Here is a 19,880-nt window from a genome sequence, read left to right as displayed (position 1 = left end):
ATGTACACTGCGTATATATAAATATATTTTATATATTTTAGTTTTCCCTTCATTTTGTATAGTTGTAGTTGGTTGCGTGTGGATAACATTGGATTTGTTTGCTTTTGACCTTAGCAGTTTACTAAACATTAATTTATGTGGTATTAATTATTATGTGTACGTTGGGTATTTCCTCAAGACTTTGTACATTCCTTAAAGTTTGAATCGGTACCCCTATTCAATAAGCGGCTCATATGTATCGTATGTATTAGCGGTTGAGTCGCGTACGACAACCGAGTTGGAGATGGAAATGGCTCCGCCGCCTAAGCCGCCTCGTCGTCTTCTCCTCCGATTTCGATGTCCTCCTCGGCCATTTCCTGATCCCGGTGCTGCACCACCTCCACCACGGACACAGCCTCCGCGGTGGTGGTGGTCGAGGTGGAGGAGCTGGTGGTGCTGGCCGGGGACATGTTATCCGGATTCACTGCCAGGCAGATGGGCGGCGGCGATGTGGCAACGGCTGCGGCCAAGATCTCCTGGCTCGGCGGCAGCACGAAACTCTTACCGCCCAGCTGCTCTCATTTCAGACCCGTGTCCGAGGACGGCGTCCAGCGGTCGAACTCGATGCCGGAGTCGGGTGAGACCCCGGTGGCCTTGGCCAAGTGCGCGGCCATGTATCCGCCGGTCTGCATGCACTTGCAGTCCGGCGCGATGCAGTTGCACGAGAACTTGGAGCCGCGACCGCACCGCGAGGCCACCACACTGGGATTCGTGGCCAGCACTTTGACCATGGATCCGGAGGAGGCGGGCCCCAGGCCGAGGGTCACGTTGCTGCCCATCATCCCGGACTCGTCCATCGCCTGTCCGTCGCCGGGACTCAGGCGGAGCTGGCTCTCGAAGGACTGCAGCTGCTGCATGAAGTGGAAGTTGGGCGACACATCCGGCTTCCGGTCCCGCACCATCATGAAGGCGTCGTTGAGACTCAGGCCCCGGGTGTGCATCAAGTAGGCGAGCGTCACGGTCACCGACCGCGAAACTCCGGCCAGGCAGTGGACCAGCACCGCCGAGTTCGCGGACCGCGCTTCCTCTGTGGATTCGGAAAAGAAACAGAGCATTAGCTTGGAGTCGACAAATCAGAATGATATTATAAAATGCAACTCTCCTTCTTATCTTGTTTGACTATTTCAAATGGTAATGGTAAACTGAGTAAATGATATCATTTCGCAGCTTAGAAAAACGTTTGCTTTTTGTATTCAAGTGACAAGAAAACTTAAACTGGTATTTCTTTACTTTTAAAACAAGCTTTTTAGAACGCAAATTTAGAACCAAGAATATGTATTATCATTAAAATATATTTGTAAGACTTAGGGTACCTATATAAAAGTTCTTTAAGCATTATATATTATTAAATAAATAAAATATAGAATTAAATTAAAATTCCTTTGACTTTCCAAACAAGACAATAGCTCTTTTAAGAAAAATTTCGCGTTACCTATGAAATGTATGGCATCTGGGAAATGCATGGCCAAATCTTGTGAATAGTGGTCGGTTATGGGTATTTGCAGATACTTGATGATGCCGGACTTCTCGAACTCGTTTGGCAAATCCGGTGTCACATTCAGCACATACTGCAAGAGCACAATTAAATGATTTAGTAATTGTCCAAAGGGGGAAGGTAAACCCAGTAGAACCCACCTTAATATTGTACTTTTGCAATGCATTCGAGTCGCAGCTGTGCGAGGCGTTTCCCAGGAACAGCAGCCCCGGGATGATCTCCACAGGCGCCTCGTTGAAATTATGATGATGGTGGTGGTGGTGATGGTGGCCGGTACTCTCGCAATCCGACGATTCTGCCGAACTGCTGCACGCAGAATCGGAATGCGACGTGGAAATGCGTAGGGATCTGAAAAGTACATGAACATGAGTTTTGGGGTAATCAAAAGTGAGACTTAAACCACTACTATATTTCCAGATAACTTTCGCATACATTTGCAAGTTGTTTGATCAAGATATTTTACTCACCTTAGACCCATTAACTGATCGGTCTGTACGTTGCGACTAGATTCCATTTCCTTGTTGTGCGCCTGATTATCGTCCTCGCACCACTCTGGAAATGCCTGGCGAAAACTGGAGAAGCCATCTGCAAGATAGGTAAATAGAAAGGGGAAACATTAGAATGCTTTTCGAGCTGAGCTGTTTGCTTAAATAAACGCTCTGTCCTCTTTTGGCCAGCGTGTCATTTGAGGCCACTGGAATTTGACGTTCGTTATGCTTGGCCAAGTGTAGCTTTTGGTCTTTCGTCTTTGGTAAGGCAACACCTACACGACTTGTTGCTGCTATTAACCCAGCCTAAACCACGTATGCGTGAAATTCTTGCAAGCGAATCATTCATAAAAAGGGGAAAAAAGAGGAAGAGAAGTGAGTGAAAAGGGTTTGGGGGAATGGAAATGAGGGATTTCTTCTATTTCTCCAGTTGGAAACGGAAGTGCGGCAACGGAAATGCTGCTTCTATATTTACAGGCTGGAGATTGGTATGGGAACTGTCATCAAAAAGGGCAAACCAAACGGAAGCTCACAATTTTCTACTTGGCGCATATTAAATGCGAAAAACTGCGAATTGAATGAAACCGGAAAGCGGTAGGCGCAGAAAAGAGTTCACTCATCATTAACTTATTAATTTATTAGTTGGTCGGCCAACGGGTGGTATACGCACTTCACTGGCTCAATCTGCACCTGCTGCTGGTTTTAAATATAGACCAAGATACGGGAAAGCTGAAAGGCAGGAAAGCCGTAGGGGAGCTATTTTTACACCGATTACGCAGCGGCCATGGCCATGGGTATCAATCCCGAGCATGAAATGTAAAACTGCATTTGATAGCCATTTCCTCCTCAAACTTTGCTCCATCAAATGGTTCAATATAAATATCATAGATGGAATAAAAGGGTGTGCTGCACCCTAAGTTTTTTATATTTGGTCTCCTGCCAAAATGCAGAAATTATAAACAATGAAGTTTTCGTGTTGGCAAGTAATCTTTCAGTGATAAGAAAACGAGATTTTTAAGGGGAACCCCAAACACACTAATAGTTTGCAAAGTTAAACTTAAGTTTTAAGTTTTTTCATTCTTTTTATATGCTAGTTTTTAAGTTGTATCCTAAATCTCTTCCCATATAACTCAGAATATGTAACCTTCTTCTTACATATTTGAAATCCCGTCCAGGTAACTTTCCCTATTATAAACTAACCGTCATATAACTTACAATTTGTGTCTGCCCATATGGCAATCGTTCCCCCTCGATTTCCTCTAGTTTTACCCTCATATGGTTAAAATTACACACACTTCTGTGAGTGTATGCGATTATCTATATGGCTATACTGTTTTTTTTTTGTCACGTTCTGTGTCACACTTGTGAGTGCTTTTGTGTTTGGATTGTTTCATTGATGAGTTCACACAAAACAAAGAAAAAACAAAACCACAAAAACAATCGTGAACAGCAGTGGAAACGACCTTCAAAACGTTGAAAATGTAAACTTGAAAAAAAGCGCGTCAACAAATTGCTAAGCTGAACAAAGCGTAAACTAAATAGGAGCAAACAAAAATGCTTAGAGTATATTTCATATTTGTTAGAAAACCGGATTTTGGCGACATCAGCACATCTGGACTGAAAGCACCCACCCACCGAGTCAGTTAGCCACGAACCCACTTAAGTCAGCTCATCAAACTCGCCCACGGACCAACTTCCAAATTTGTTGTTATTATTTATAATTGTATTGCTGTATAAAACAGGAGACAAAGTTTGGGGGCTTAAGCGATTTGTTTCACTCATTCATTGTTTTTTTATTGGCTTTTAAAGGTTTTTACGCCAAAATTAACTCATAGACATTGTCCCAATGCTGTCCCTAATTGATTTCATTTTTTACCTTAACTATTTAATTTAGTATTGTTGTATAAGATTATATTTTCTCTAATGTTTTTTCTAAAGTTACACTATAAAGTTTTGTTCAAATAATTATGTTGGCATGCCAGTTTTGTGGAAAGATTTGTTCCACTCATTCATTGCTACTTTTTATTTGTTTGTTTTTAATTATAGTATGTATAACCTTTGTATACTATTTTTATTTTTTCCGCTTATCTGGCTCTCTCGCTGGCTTTGTTTATCTCCGTGTGTAAATATAAAAAATAACAACGACCGCAAAAAAGACAAAACGTGAGTTAAATAACTTTTAGCTCACTTCGCTGGGTTTCAACAGTGCCGCAGATACAACGCGCACACAGATACAACGCTCACACAGATACGGGCGCACACCCACAACCGCAGCGCAATTCATTCACAGGTACCACTTCAGAACCCCCAACGCCCCAAAACCCCCTCGTTCACCCCTTTTCGTTTCTACTTTTTTTTTTTGTTTTTGCCGTCATATCCGTTGGGAATATGACGTAGGCGAGTTTTTCTACGCTTTTTTTCTATTTTGCCGCATGAAAACAGTTAGAGAAGTGTTTTTCGAGGGGGGAGCCCTTGTATGGTTTGCCATTCTGTGGGCGTTTTTCGAGTGTGTGCCTTGTTTAATTCATTTGCGGTTTCAGATGACGCAGATCCCTTAAGTGGAACACTGGATGCAGAGCCCGATACGCAACCAGACCCCAAAACCAAGCCGAGTCCATGCCCGGATCGCCAGCGAATCGAGACACGTACGTCGGTTTGGGTTTAGCCCATTGATGGATTCCGCGGAGCCCCAAGCCGGAAGTTGAACACATGCATCCAGCGGAACACGACACGGAGCGAACATTTCTATCCCCGCATCTATTTATATGGTTTTGTTTACGCCGCTTTCGAAAGTTTTCCGCGGAAATTTGGAATTGGATTTTCAACTTTCGGAGAAATTCAAAGCGAATGTTCGGTTGTTTACTTTTTGAGCAGGATAAAGGTTAAGAGATAAGTTTGTGATATTTTCAACATGAAATTAGTATTTATTTTACGCGTTTAAATTAAAAAAATAAAAATAAAAAGATGAAACAAAATAAGAATAGATGCCATTACCCCGCCGTATTTCTCAATAGCAACAAACAGTTTCAAAATATCTAATACTCTGTACATTTTTTACAGCTTCAAATGTCCACATGTTTTCGTAGCATGTACAGTGGAATTTCAAAGCTATTTGACTTTGCATTTTTCCACATTATCCCGATCCCGTCCCATTCCCGGGGCTCACAATGCCTTTTTAATCACTCTCGGCACACAAATTCCTCACCCGCATTCCATGTGCCGTGGCTCTTTTTTCTTTAGGAGTTTTCGAATTGTTTGTCGAAGGGATTGCGAGCTATTAGCCGACGTGCTGGGGGAGGAGTTCAACGAAGTTGAGGAAATCGATATTACGCATACGCAGTGTGTGCCTGCGCTGGGCAAATGTTGTTTACTCGCACCCAGGTCGAATCTGGTGCTTTCTGGTCTGGCAAATGCATGCAGCCGGCCGTTGCACAATGCCAGATACTAGAGATACTGACTGGGGTACTATAAATACATATGTGGTACCCACTATATATACCGCTATATGTGTATGCACACACACGCATGTATGCGTTCGTGAGGCGCTGGGAGGCAGAATGGGGAGTGCTGGCATGAATGAAAAACCAGACCAACAGACAACGCCTGCAGTTCAATGCTATTTGTCAATGAGTCAGTCAGTAGTCCGAAGTCGTCTCATTTCGATTTCAGCTGGAATGAGGAACGAGGAACGAGGAAGAGCCGTAAAACACAACGGCAACCATAATGCGAGTCCCATTTGGGGCCCCATATCCATTAGCCATATGCATATAGAGCATTTAGTATCTTCCATCGATGTGGGCGGGTGCGTGTGCTTTGCGTTTCCCCACCCAACGTGGCCCCAATTTTGTTTACATTTTTCTTCTTCCCCCAAAAAATCGAATCTTTATGCCTTTCACTGAGAAAAAATTATGGCATTTGGTCTGCCCAGTATTTATTTAAAAGGATTATTCATTTTAAATAAATTTAATAATTATTTTTGTAATCTTTTAAACTGACGCACTTTTGTTAGATTTTTTTTTTATTCTCATTTGCAATTACATTTTTGTCCCATTATTTGTTTTTTAAATTATTTTTTACTTTGAAAACCGCTGACTTACGGGATAACAAATATCAGTAAGGATAAGAATTGAGCTATCCTTACTAAAATTGTTTTCGCTTATTAAACAAATACAGCAGATATTGTATAAATAATTTTACATGTTTGACTCTAAAAATAATATTTTAGCAAAACCTTTTTCCGTGTTTTAGGCTATTATTCATAGCGGCACATTTTTCTCCATCGTGGTATAAACAAAGTGCAGAGAAAAATGAGGAAAAAAATCCCAGAATCAGGAAAAACTTGAGGAAAATATTAATGTCTGCCACTTCCGGCTGCGTTCATTTCAAAGAAGAAATTGTTGATTTTCCAATCATTGCGTTTTCCCGCCGGTGAGAGTAATTTCTTAATCAACTGCCGCTCGTTTTGCATTTTCTTGTCTGAAAGCGTTGACATTTTAACTACTTGTACTCGTGTTAAAGAACGGAAGTTGATTGATTACAACAAGATTGATTGATGCGAAAAACGGGAGAGACACGGAAAGCAACTTGCAAAATGTCAGACGTTCACGTTTACTTCAACTGCACTTGCCCTTGGCCATTTTGCCGATGGTAAAAAGGCGGAAATTACGGCGGGGCTTGCATATGAGAACACCTCAAATTTAGCTGGCATTTGGCAAACATCACACATGCAGACAACAAAGTGGTTAAAATTTAAGGGCACTCACGAATTATTGATTCCGGTGAAAGTTTCAAGATAATCAATCAAAAGTTTGACACTGGATTGTGATCGATAGATTACCCATATCCACTTTGGTTAGGCTTTGAATATTTAATTAAAAACTTGTGCCCATTAGGTGCTTTGTACTTATTATTGGGTATTTAAAACTGAATGAAATGTGGAAAATACATGCTGATTTTATCAACACAAGACAAGAATAATTCGAATGCGTGTGCAAACATTTAACAGTAAACTGCATTGACTGATTTGTCTGCTCACGAACTTCCAATCCCATAAACGCTGGTTTCACTGTACCTGGCCATTCAACTGGCCCGAGCACTTGACGTAACTGCCGAGCGGGCTTAAAAAAATACAACAGAAATATAAAATCCAGAGCTCGAGTCACAGTTGTGGCTGCTGTTTTCTGCTACCGAGGCTGTTAATGTTGCTGCTGTGCCTCAGTTGTTGTTATTGTTGTTGTTGTTGCTGTGGGAGTCGCCCACACCGGCAACTTGCCTCTGAAAATCCCCCGCCCACGGCAATAAAACCAAAAATGAACGTAACAACTGCAACAAACAAGACAAAATTCTAAATAAATGCCTCGCCCACAGGAAAATATTATTGTGCCGAGAAAAATATATAAAAAAAGGCGAAGGCAGACCTCTTAAAAATCAACAAAAATAAATATGTATGCGTAGCCTGGACCCGAACCACTTCGCACAGCTTTTTATGCTGGTGCACCTGATGTACGAGTATACACAGTGGATGTATGTAAGTGTGTAGTGCGAGCTTGGGCTTGTGTGGGTGGAAAAGTGAAAGAGTTTTCCTTTATATAAGCCGCCTTCCAAGCCAAGCCAAGCCAAGCCAAAATTGCTTTTATGAATGAACCCACCCGTAATAACGAAAGTCAAGCCAAACAAGAAGGCGAAGCACCGAGGGAGCTACGTAGGTAAACTAAGTGCCAATTTTGCACGCAACTATTTGCTCAACAACCCACGACAACATATTTGCATGGAAAATGAGCCAGACCCCCATAAGTAGTTAAAGTCCATTTTCATTCCATTTCATTCATTCATTCATGCATTCAATTAAGTTTTACGTTTTTTCCCCGGCTCAATTTGCTGCAATTGAAGAGGGGATACTACGAAACGCCGGCGAAAGAGTGAGATAGATTTGTACACGGAAAGAAATAATGTATTCTATTGATTATGTGAAACATAGTCAGAAAAGCATCATTCTGCCTGCAACCAGATATCAAAATTAAGTATTCTAATTTTTTCAGAATTTTAACTTTAATTTCAGTACACTATTCAACATTTGCTATCATTACAGCAACCATTTTTTCAGTGGCTCTAACGTATGTGCGACATAATATTTTCTTTTAGCTTTTCGCAGTCATTGTTGCCACTTCCGCATTGCAAGCAACAGGAGAATAGAATAGAATGGTGCCGACTGAGCTTAGTCACCGCATCAGTTGCTCACTTAATCAGTTAGTCACTCGCTCAATACGGACTCGCTGACTGAGTGGATAGTTAAATAAGCTAGTTTGGCGTCCGTTCTACATGGTTGTACGAGCTAATCGCTAATAGTTGCAAATGAGACATGTGGGAAAAGAGGAGCCGAGGGGCAGCGATGATTAGTGACGAAAGCCAACTGAACATCGGGGGAAACTCGCCTGGGGATCGTTACTAATGAAGGGAATTTTACATGACTATAAAAGTAATTTATTATTTTTAATTTTTTTTAGCATCTCAAACAACATTGAGTAACAAAATAAACGGTTTACCGAGCGTTGACATTAACTATATTTTTGAAAACTCCCTTCTCTTCTTATCATCCTAAACTCATTATTTGAGCTTCTGTTTATTAAATTGGATGAGTTTCTAGCAATTAAAATTGCCGGTTTGCCAAAGAACTCGACTTCAACTACACCCCAGATACATATTTAACCCAACTTGGTAAAATGAACTGCTCAGACACACAAATTAAACGCTAACTCAACAATTGAACAGACTCTGTGAAAGCCTCACCTTCTGTTCCATAAATTTTTGGGGGCACCCATCTAATGACCTTATAATGGGTGCGGGATGAGGAAGTGTTTTGGGTGCCGGGGGATTACCTTTAACATCCGTTCTCGGGTCGCTGGCAAAATGTCAAATTGCGTAAGCCAATCAATCAAAATGTAAATAAGCTAAAACCTAATTTTGGTCTAGGCACGCCCCAAAAATTTCCCAACCCCCCAATCCTCTTCGCCCAGCTTCATCCCTTGTTGAGCTGTGAGCTATAAATAGCAGGAAGCCGCAGCTTTAGCAGCATAACATTGCCCCAGGACACATTTTGAGTCCCAAATCCACACTCTTAAAATTTGGTATTTTCCAACTTTTATTTTAAACATGAAAATCATTAATTTATACATTTTTTTAAAAGTCCTACATTTTTCGCTACAAAAGACTTTTACAACTATGAAAAATAAAATAACCTACATGATTACCAAAAAAAATATGGAGATGTTTGAAGTATTTTGTTCAACAGGGAAACGATCAAGACTTAAAGCTTATCTTGAAACTACATTTTACACAATTTTTTCCAGTGTGCACATAGATCCTTTTTTTGGCTTCTGTCTTCTATGGATGCCGCTTTATTAATTAATTATATTGCTATGTATTTGCTTGAAAATAGCAACTGACAATGTTGGCAGTGGCGGCGAAATTTGGCAACGTTGCGTGGGAAAGCTCATATTTTAGTATTGGAAAAGCAAACCAATTCGAGATAATTGAAGTGAGCCAAGGCTCTGTTAGTGTGAGTATGTCCTGTAAGTGCGAATATGTTGGTTTCGTGTGTTTGAGGGTGAAGTTTCGCAAATGGGGTCAAGTTTAATGTGCAGTTTCCTGTTGCTGCCTCTGCTGCTCCCGATGCTCTTCGTAATTGCAGTGGGATAAACTTTATTATCCTGCTCTTTCTGGGTATGCAACAAGTAGTCTCATAGTCATTTTTATCTATGTACAACATCGGACACAGTCATAATTCTGTGGCGTAGTCAACATGAATTTTTTAAATGATTTTATTTTTAATTTCCAAAACAGAAAAGTATTATTTTGTTTAAGTTGGAAGTCAATATGTGGATTCAATTTACAGGGATATACATACATACATATGTACAATTTCAGAACTTAGTCAGGTAGTAAATATATTGTTTTTTAAATTTTATTTAATCCTTCGGCACTTTTATATTTTAAGGGTATTTGTCCTCCCAATTGGACCAAGAAAGTCAACCATAGAAAGTTGGACTGTATTTTTCCGGTATTGATTTTTTTCTCCGAAAGATAGCTTCAAGTTTGCATAATAATAAAAAGGAAAACGCACTTTGGTCCGAGACTGGGTCCCCAAGTCCCGTGGCCCCCAACCACCCGCTGGGATGTCCAAAGCACAAGCGACCCGCTGGGCGGACAAATAACAAAAGACAGGAACGACGACAGCAGCATTTGCACGGTAGCACTTTATCCTACTACAAAACCACGTGCGTTGAATTTCATTTGGAATTGAAATGCTAAAAGAGCCAAAACGCAAAAAGGCACATGAGAAATGAAAACAGAATGACGGGGAGGTCCCAGGGAATTTATAAATATTGCATATGCACCAGATGAAAAAGAGCACAGTGATGCTTGGTTAAGGGAGACACTAGCTGACGAACTTTACTCTTTCTAAAGAATACCCCTTAAAATTTATAATCCGGAAAAAATATTCATAGTGTAAACGAGAGTGCAAACAAAATAGGTCATTTTCTTTTTGAGATTTAAAGAAAAAGTTTGCGTATACAATGAATACAATATATTTATATGTATATTTATATTTAAAAAAGAAATTTTTATTTAACAATTGCAAAATATTAAATAAAATCATTTTACATAATTAAAATTGTAGTTGTTCATGTTTTTCTAAGATTACATTTATTTGACAGATACTTTATACGTAGTATAAATGTTTATGAAGATTCGTAAAGGTTCCTGTTAAAAACTGTTAACGCCTTACGAAAAAAATCAAAAGAATTGAAGATCCTCCTTCTTTATCTGACTTGGGCTCTTCTACAGCTTCCTGTCATTCTTCTTGTTGGTTCTTCTCCACCCTTTTTCGATTCCTTGGCTGCCGTTTGTGGCTCGTTCTCTTCTCTTTTTGGAATCTGTTGCTAATTTGCACTTTGATAAAATGCGTTCATGCTGTGGCTTTTTCTTCTGGGTTCTCTCCTTTTTCTCCCTTCTCTTCTCTATTACTGTAGATTTATGCAAGCGAGCGCATCGACTACAACTTTTAGCTCCATTTCATTTTGATGCCCCCTCTGTTCTTTTTTAGCTTTTCTTTCTGCGCGACAGACTGAAGTTGTTATTTTTCTGTTGCTGCTTGCTAATTCCAAGAATATAACAATTTACGCGTCGTCCCCCGCTAAGAAAAAAAGAATTGAATGAAGGGAAGCGCGTCTCCTGCCTCTTCTTCCCCCGCAAACCGTCGCCTTCTTTCACATTCTTCCATTTGCAATGCGCCGTTGATTTTCTGTTTCCCATTCCATGTGGGCTCGTGTGAGTGTTTATGTTATATGCGCCCTGGAAACTTCCGTTGAACGTTGAGGTATGCAAGCCGCAAAAAGAGAGTGGGTGGGGAAAGGGGAGAAGGAGGGGAGGAGTGGTGGGTGGAGAGAAAGAGACAACTCGCCCGCACAAATTTGACCGGAAGTCTTTGTTATTGCCTCTACATGTTGTTGTTACTGCTGTTTTCCCCACGACTGTCAACGTTGGAATGTGGCAAGTACAGTTTTACTTCAATAAAATCTTCTCAAAACAAATACATATAATATTTTGAGTGCTATCAATATCTAAATTACGAGATGTTAATATTTCGTTTCGAATCTTTCTTTACCTTTAGTTAATTTTAATTAAGGAAAATCTTACTTTTTATATTACAAATTTTGTTCAAACCAAACAAACAATTCTAATTATTTTCATGTTGTGTGACTACATACATACATACATATCTTTCAAAATTTAATAATTTTAAATAAATGAACGTGGTAAAAAACGAAAATAAATACATAAGTTATTTAATTTATATATGTAATCATTATTACAATGAGCATTACAAAGTCTTCACTGCAGTCAGACTGCAAATATTAGCACAGCCTCCGGAGAGTCAGTCTTCGATGTGGGTCTCGCCGTTAGCCACTAGTTCAGTTATCCGTTTTCAACGCCTGCTTAATTACAATAACAGCCCACACAAACTTTGACCCAAATCAACTACTAGTTACAAAAACAAAACTTAAAACTTTTGGACGTAGGCTGGAAGTCAAAAGAGATCGACCAAGCAACTACTGCTACTCTTCTATCCTCTATCTCTACCTCTCCCTTTCCCACTGACTGGCTGTCCAACACCCTGTTTGTCAAATATTGTTGCTGTCTTCCTTCCTCCTCCTGGCCCCCAGTTCGTGTGGTCTCGCTCGCTCGCTCCACATCCTGCCTCTCTCTCCCGCATCCGCGAACAGTGATTACTTTATAAGATGCTGACGCCAACTTCAATTGGAAAGATGTCCAACTGTCTTTCGGCTCACTTTGCATGTGGGCATGCGACAAAAACAACAAAAAGCCGCAAAGAACAACAAGGCAACAAAATAGGTTCGATAAGTACAGTGGGACGATATTAAGTAATACGCTTAATCAAAATGCTGAGTACGCTTAAGCAGAATAAGGTGCTTTCAGTTTAGAACACATGCAGATTCATCATAAATCAAAGAAAGTTTATATAAAAGGTTTTATTATTTTGGGGAGATTTAAGACGACCCCTTAGCTCCAAAAACGAAAAAGATTTTGATCTAAATTAATGCATACTTTTTAAAAAGTTTATTTAAACTTTTACGTTTGGAACTAGTGTTTCTTTTGATTAGTTAAATTCTTAATTGCACAATTTGTATTGGTAATACCAAAAGAACATAATTAAATTTCATTGATATTTAAAGAATCTATGCTTGTGATCTCTAGCCCACAGTATCCGCAGACAAATTTGGCCCAACGGCTTTTTGGCACGTAGGTGGGCAACAGAGCCAACTGTCTCAGCCTCTCAGTTATTGTACTGATTTTTTTTCTGGTTGTTGTGGCTGAATTTTTTTCGGTGAAGGCAGACCAGTTGGCAGAGTTGCCTCATGGGAGAACAAGAGGGAGGAGGAGGAGATGCCCAGGGTGATGGGAAAACTCAGGGGAAGGGGGTCTGTGGGAGCCAGCGCCTTTGTGATGAATTATCATGAAATCGTAATGAGAGACGGTCCATTCGGCTGGCCTTGGGATTGTGCCACGTGTTACTTTACTTTTTACAGTAAAACCTAATAAAGCTGAATTTATTTTATGTTAACGTGTTTAAATTCTTAATTTAAGGTATAAGCTTCTGTAAGTACTACAAAATGTAATAAAAATCATAACTTATTAAATGAGACTTATTAAATGAGAGGTTAAAATAGTAAAAATAACTTTTATTTTTAGTTAATTTTAACCTTGTTCAGAAATAAAATATTAGGGTCAGATGAAATTACTGTTTTACTTGTTATTTTGTTTTATGAACTTGATACAGTATGGCTGTGATTTCGTAAATTTACTGAATCGAACTTATTTGTGTAAAACGGTACGATGAATGTATTGAAGATACACTGTATTAAGTAAATATTTGAATTATTAAGGAGAAAATTCAGTGGAAAACATTTGAAAAAAAATTGCTGGGGCTCGAAAACAGTATCACAGTCGACCCGTCCCAAGCCAAAAACTTATACTCCAAACAAAAAGCGGCAACAACGAATTCGTTAAAAACAGCAAATGAGGCAAACAACTCTCCGAATCGGAGACTCGGAGAAAAGCCAGTTGGGAAAAGCTAGTGGAAATGCAGGCGGCTCGGCGCAAAGTGGTTTTTTATGGCGCATGCGCAGCAGCTCGAGTTCAATCTCTATAAAAGGGTCGACTGCCAACAGAGCGGAGCTTTGTATCCGCCTGGCCATAAAAACATACGAAATAAGGCAGAAGACAGAAAATAAAGCAGACGAGTTCCCTCTCATCGCGCGGATCTCCCGATTTCCCAGTCTCCGGAGAGAGATGCATCGTTCATTGACTCCCTCGAAGAGAACTGGTGATCACTGCGGAGGTTTGGAACTCTGCTAGACCTAATTGAATTAAATTCAGTCAACGGAAATGCTTAGTTTACAATACATAAGCTGCAGTTTAAAGCAATGTGTGGACTCATATGTTCAAGTGGCAGACGCGGTTGAAATAATAGCAGAAAAATGTTGATGAACACTTTCAAAACGAAATACTCTATTGGGAAGTATGAGTTTTGGAGAAGAAATTAATTTCTTGAGGTGTTGAACTTGTTCTTTCCCATTACTTATAGCACTTTCCAACTTCAAAATATTATGTTTAATTTAATAAAATTGTTTATTGTTTGAGCTAAAATATTCTATTCTTCTTAATAATCGCTCCAGAATAACTATTTTGTTTACCCCTACTGTAGAACAGTGTACATTTCGCATTCTATCATATCATATATAGTTGGTGCCCCAGTTGGCCTCATCTTAATTGTTTTAATTCCGAGAAATGCATACAAAGTGGCATTTAATTAAAACGAATTTTACATCGGCTGAATTCGTATCTGCCCGCGATGCATTATGCATTTCCCATTCTGTCCAGGGACTTAATAAAGTTTTCACCGCTGTCCTGAACCTGAATCAGAAAAAATACAGCTTCTGGCGTTGCGAAAGAGACAGCATCAAAGGCTGACAAGGAACGCATAATTGCCCGGACTTGATTGAATTTCAAGGTTAATTAGTGGCAAAGAGGAGGAAAACTTTATTTTGCAAAAGGATTAGTAAGAAGTCCATGGTAAACTTTGTGGGAACAGCTTTTGCTGATTACTGATGGTTGGGCGGTGACTGTTTGCCGGAGATTTTCTGTTGCTTAGAACAGAAAAAGGGATTAGACCGTGTAGCACATAAAGAGCTCCAATGGACGTAGAACATGTTGTGTTTCTTTCCAAAGGATTTTCCTTATCCGGTGAATAGGATGTCATTCAAATATTTAAACCGCATTCCAATCGTATTACCGGTTATAAAGCCTAAGTTAAAGTAAATTTTGTATAAAGATTGTATTGTCATTTTTTGGATATTCTCTTTGCCTTCCGTTTAATGCTTCGTTCCCCTTTTTCGCAAACCTCCCATAGTTCCGTTTGCTTTGCAACCCAAACTTCCTGCCCCATTCCTAATCGCATTCCATATCGAATATATGTGTAGATAGCCCCCAACACAAACAAACACTGGAATACTGATACAGAATTTATATGCCACAGTTTCCTCTACAAAAAGCTGCCTTTTGTGCATTTGCATGACCTATAAACACTCCGCACTTTACGGGATAAGATAACACAGCCCAACAATTTCCACCGAAATGTGAAAACCATTTACGGATTGCGGCAAAATTGTGGACTCCCATGAGAATTGAGTACTCCCATGATTCACTTACTATTTCCAGATTCAAACGGGGCAAACGATCATAAAAATCGTTTTCGCATATTGCCTAAATTGAGGTATTGCTTTTATTGAGTTTGTTTCGGGAAATGCAATAAAAGTGGGTAGCTCGTTAATGTTTTCATTCAAAATAATTTCCTGAGGGCAACAAATTCATTTACCACTTCGAGATCATTAAGAAAAACGGTTGAATAAAGCTGGCACTTTAGCAGGCCGAAAAAACAATGGAATCTCTTAAAAGGTGACACAGGATTTTCACGCTGTGTGTACCCCTCCACCCTCTTCCTTCATCCCATTCCATTATGTTCTTCTGGCAAATGTCAAGAGGTTCCTATATATTTGGGTGTTTCCCTGGTATTGCCCGTCGTAAAATTTTTCCGAGACCAATTCTCCTAATCACAGGATGCTCCTGTGCAGCTATCTCTTCTTTCAGTGCCATCTCTTTTTCCATTGCTTGACGTCATAGTTTGGAAGGTACCTTATGTTATGCTAATTTGTTGGCCTTTCAAGTTATATTTTTCTTTCGAAACGAAATCGGTAAACAAAGAAAAGTTTTGAAAAGGAGGGAGGAAGAGGAGGAGGTTGAAAAGCCGGTCCATTTTTTGGCGCTCTATTGTCAATTTGCGATATTAGCAGACACACAAAACAAAGATTGAACGGAAAAAAGAACGTGCGTATAGCTTTTTAGGGGTAAAGAAGTAAAATTAAATGTATATATCCATACAATCAGAATACTGGTTGGTTTGTAAGCGAACGGAAATTGAAGTGATAAAAATAAAAACGAAGCCATAGTCAGTCAAGTCAGATAATTGCGTATATATTTGGACGATATGGGTGTACACCATATAGACAAGTCTATAATAATTAATATTATTCACAAACATCTATAGGTCCGTGAATAATTCAGAATGGTTTTTTTGAAATCACATCAATGATTTTTAAATGTCGGTGCAAACTTAGTTTCATATCACCAAATACTAAATTGTGTCAAATGAAAACAAGTTCAAGAAGGTGAAATCTTTGCAAAGGCACAGACGCAAATATTTCTAGTATAATGTTATAGAATATTTAAACGGGATCAGATATTCTATTTATAAATCTAATCTGGCGCTAGAGTTATCAGCACTTTAGATTACATCCTTCAATGCAAAACTTTTCTCTTCGTATTTCTTATTTCAACCCCGCCCCCAGACTTTCGGTTTCGGAAAAATATAAAAATAATAATAATAATGAATAAATCTACGCAAATGTTTATTTATGGCCAGGCAGAGCTTGTTGTGCTAATAATATTCGTTTGACTTTGTTTTGTTTTGGTTTCTTCGGGGTTTCGGGCTAAAAATGCCGCAAACAACATTGGCGTGGTATAAATAAATTATGATTTTGTTAGGCCTAGGAATGGAATGTGCAGTTCTGATTTATGGGCGGTGTTGGGATGTATCAGGTATTTAAAGAATCTGATACTATAATAACAATAAACAGTTTAAGATTTTATTTCTTCGTTACAGGCACCACATAAAACGGTGAGAATTTCTAAATTAAAGTTAGGTGAAAAATATTCCGCTACCTTTTAATTAGTAAGATTTTTTAAACACGTCCCAAGAACTGGCTACTTAGTTAACGGCTATCAAATTGAAATGCTGAGTTGGAATGGAATGTGCAGTTCTGATTTGTAAACGCTGTAGGGAAGTAGCACGATTTTAGGGACCTAATACTAGAATAATGGTGGAAATTTCTGAATTTAAGGAATGTGAAAATAAAATTATCTGCAAGGTTAAATATTCTGCTAACGTTTAGTTAGAACAGACTTATTGTTTTCAACTTTTAAATTAAAAAGCTAGGTAAGTGTTGAACTATTGAAACTTAAAATTAAGCTTCGAAAACAGCAACAATAAACTTTTTTTTTAAGTTTTTTAATATATATAATTTTTATAGCTTTTAATTTTTACTGGAAGTCAAAAATTGAGTAATAGGAAATTTAGATTTTGGAACCAATCTTAAATCTTTATTCTGTTAGGTATTAAAAACAAATATGTAGTTTTGCTTTAACTTTTTCTGAACTTTAGAGAAATCAGAATATTAAAGTAAAAAAAATCAAAAGAATATAAGCTTGGACTTATTATTTTTGTGTTGTTAAAATAATTAGCCACATTTTAAAATTTTACTTTGATTTTTGGTTTTTTTGGGGCTGCAAAGGTCCGTTGTAAGTCATTTTATCTGTAAGAACTTTGAACTTACCTTGTAGGGCAACCACTCGACAGCCGTCCTGCTTCAGTCGGCGATGCAGGATACTGATGATGGAGTCCATGGCGATAGCGAAGGATCCAGCGCCTACCATCTCTTGGTTTTGATTGGCCACGCCCTCTCCGTTGTAGAGGATGAACCAGCAGAGCTTGTAGCCCGACTGGATGCGTTCCTTCAGCTCCGGGGACTTGATCGTCGAGGCCAGGTCGATTTTTCCGGTTGCCAGCCGCCGCAGGACGATGCTGGGGATGCAGAGGTTGACGGCACCGCGGATGTGGGATTCACTATACTCGTGGGAGCCCCGGCAGTCCAGAAGAATCAGCTCCTTGGAGTCAAGGGAGCGTAGTTGCGATTGCAGCCACTCTTTGTTGCAACTCTCCTGCTCCGTTTCTGGCATTTTGAAGAATTCTCAGTCACTCGAAAATGGGAAGAATACGCAGTACAACTTTTCCCGTTTTCTTCTTTTCACTGCTTTACTCTTTTGTTTTTTTTTTTTTTTTGGTTACAACAAAGTTTACATCATCTTTCTTCTTCTGCTTCGCGCTGCTTCTCTTCTTCTTTCTTACCGAGTGTGGGTATTGGTATTTGCTGTTGCACACACACACAATCGCACACGAAAATCTTGGAAATCGAAACGGAATTTTCTTGTTTTTCCTCGATTTGTGAAAAGTGTAACTTGCACTGTTTTGCTTTTTTGGCTTTCCGATTTTATCGCTTGCCTTTTTCTGTTTTTTTTTGCACTCCGAATTTCTTTTTTTTTGTGTTTTGGTTGTACATACACACGCACACAAGAGCGCGCCAAATCACAACCGTGTGTATGTTTTTCGTGTGTGTGAGTGGTTTTGTATTTTTTGTAGGTGTGCTTCACTAAAACAACAACAACCGTCCCGAATCGAATGAAAAAAACGTGCGGTGAACGGAGGGAGAAACCTGTCGGCGAGTAATTAAAACATCCGAAATCGTTGAATATTTCCCCAAACAAATAGGTTATTACTTTGTGCCAATCAAATATCCATATTTTTGTTGATGTTTTTTTTTTTGAATGGAAAGCAAACGCGCTGCGCGAACGAACTCAACCGACTCCCACGAAAATTTCCCACAAAATTCCCCATCAGGCAGTAAGCGAGTTGCTTATATAGACTCTGCTCTCCACACCAGCGCTGCTACTTTAGCTATATTTTTGTGATAGCTGTATTTTATGTTAGCTATAAGTCTAGCTACTTTTAAAAAGATTTTCCTCATATAATACTCTCTAAATATCGTCTTATAATCTGTAAAACTAATAGAAAAGAAACTCAACGAAAAACAAGTTCAATTAATAGTGTCGAAATGCAAGCATCTTCTAAATTATAAATTTTACTTTAAATTTTTGTAAATATTAAAATATTAATTTTAGCAAGGTAACATATACTCCCAATAATTTTCACCAAAAAAACTTTGTCGATATTAACAAAATATCATTCATACCTTAAATTATTTATTTGTTTCAACATTTGACAAATTGTGGATAAAGTGTAATTTAGTTTTTGTTGTTGCATGTTAATTTCTTTTCAATTAAACTATTTAAGCCCATCGATTTTTGGCATCACTGACCCGCACACACAGGTACACGAAAGAGAATCTAAGATGAGAGAATCGTTCATACACTCTAAGTCTCCAAAAAGGTGAGCAAGAGCCAGTGCACTGACAACCCACTTGGAAATTTGCACAGCGAAAGAGCGGACCGTTGTTGTAGGCACAATATTGTAAAAATTACATGAAAAATTTAATCGCTTTTAAAATTTGAAATTTATTTTTAAAAACGTTTACATTTTATACTTCATACTTCATCAACTTCAAGAGTTTCAAAATTAATTTTCCAAAATAAGTTAAAAACCATTGTGTTTAAAAAACGAAAATTTTAAAGATTCCTCGTTAATTGCTACCGAAAAAAATTTAGTAACGAAATAATTTAATTTCATAACGTAAATGTTTTAACTTCGAAACGTAAATACATATTTTAATTTCGTACCGAAATAATTTATTGACTCCAAAAGAATAATTTCCAACACTCTCCCGCACTCTCTCTTTCTCTCCTCACCACTTTTCTCCACACTGCATACGCTCGCAAGTTTAATGTAAAGTTCATTGATATTTTTATGCAGTTGTGTGCGTGGGACAGCAAGTGCGTGTGATTGTGTTGATTCATTGAATTCGCCAGCCAAACTAGCTCTCTTTCGCATTTCTACAACTCCCTCCCACTTCCACAACCTATCTTTCTCCAATTAACTTTATAACTACTCTCTTTTGTGCGAGAGCGCAGTAAATATTTTACTCTACTTA

The 19,880-nt window shown here is 38.8% G+C and overlaps 1 protein-coding gene across 1 annotated transcript; it reads right to left on the bottom strand.

Moving 5' to 3' along the window:
• Positions 1–442: 442 nt before the first annotated feature.
• LOC108088287 (dual specificity protein phosphatase Mpk3) lies at positions 443–18,650 on the bottom strand. The gene is made up of 5 exons (XM_017186008.2): positions 17,553–18,650; positions 2,002–2,119; positions 1,675–1,882; positions 1,472–1,607; positions 443–1,066 (listed from the first exon to the last, which is right to left on the bottom strand). The coding sequence occupies exons 1-5, from the start codon at positions 17,953–17,955 to the stop codon at positions 558–560; spliced, it is 1,374 nt and encodes a 457-aa protein (XP_017041497.1). The 5' UTR covers positions 17,956–18,650; the 3' UTR covers positions 443–557.
• Between the last annotated feature and the right edge of the window lie 1,230 nt (positions 18,651–19,880).

This window comes from Drosophila ficusphila, unplaced genomic scaffold (assembly GCF_018152265.1).
Source record: "Drosophila ficusphila isolate 14025-0441.05 unplaced genomic scaffold, ASM1815226v1 contig_106, whole genome shotgun sequence".
NCBI classification, from domain to species: Eukaryota; Metazoa; Arthropoda; class Insecta; order Diptera; family Drosophilidae; genus Drosophila; species Drosophila ficusphila.
Note: the sequence above shows the minus strand (reverse complement) of the source record. Positions and strands in the feature narration are given on the sequence as shown.

Coding starts and splice junctions, on each gene's coding strand:
- LOC108088287 (XM_017186008.2), bottom strand. CDS start 17,955: ATGCCAGAAACGGAGCAGGAGAGTTGCAACAAAGAGTGGCTGCAATCG. Junction 1,883..2,001: donor GATCAGTTAATGGGTCTAAG/GTGAGTAAAATA, acceptor TGTACTTTTCAG/ATCCCTACGCATTTCCACGT. Junction 1,067..1,471: donor AGATGCCATACATTTCATAG/GTAACGCGAAAT, acceptor CCGAATCCACAG/AGGAAGCGCGGTCCGCGAAC.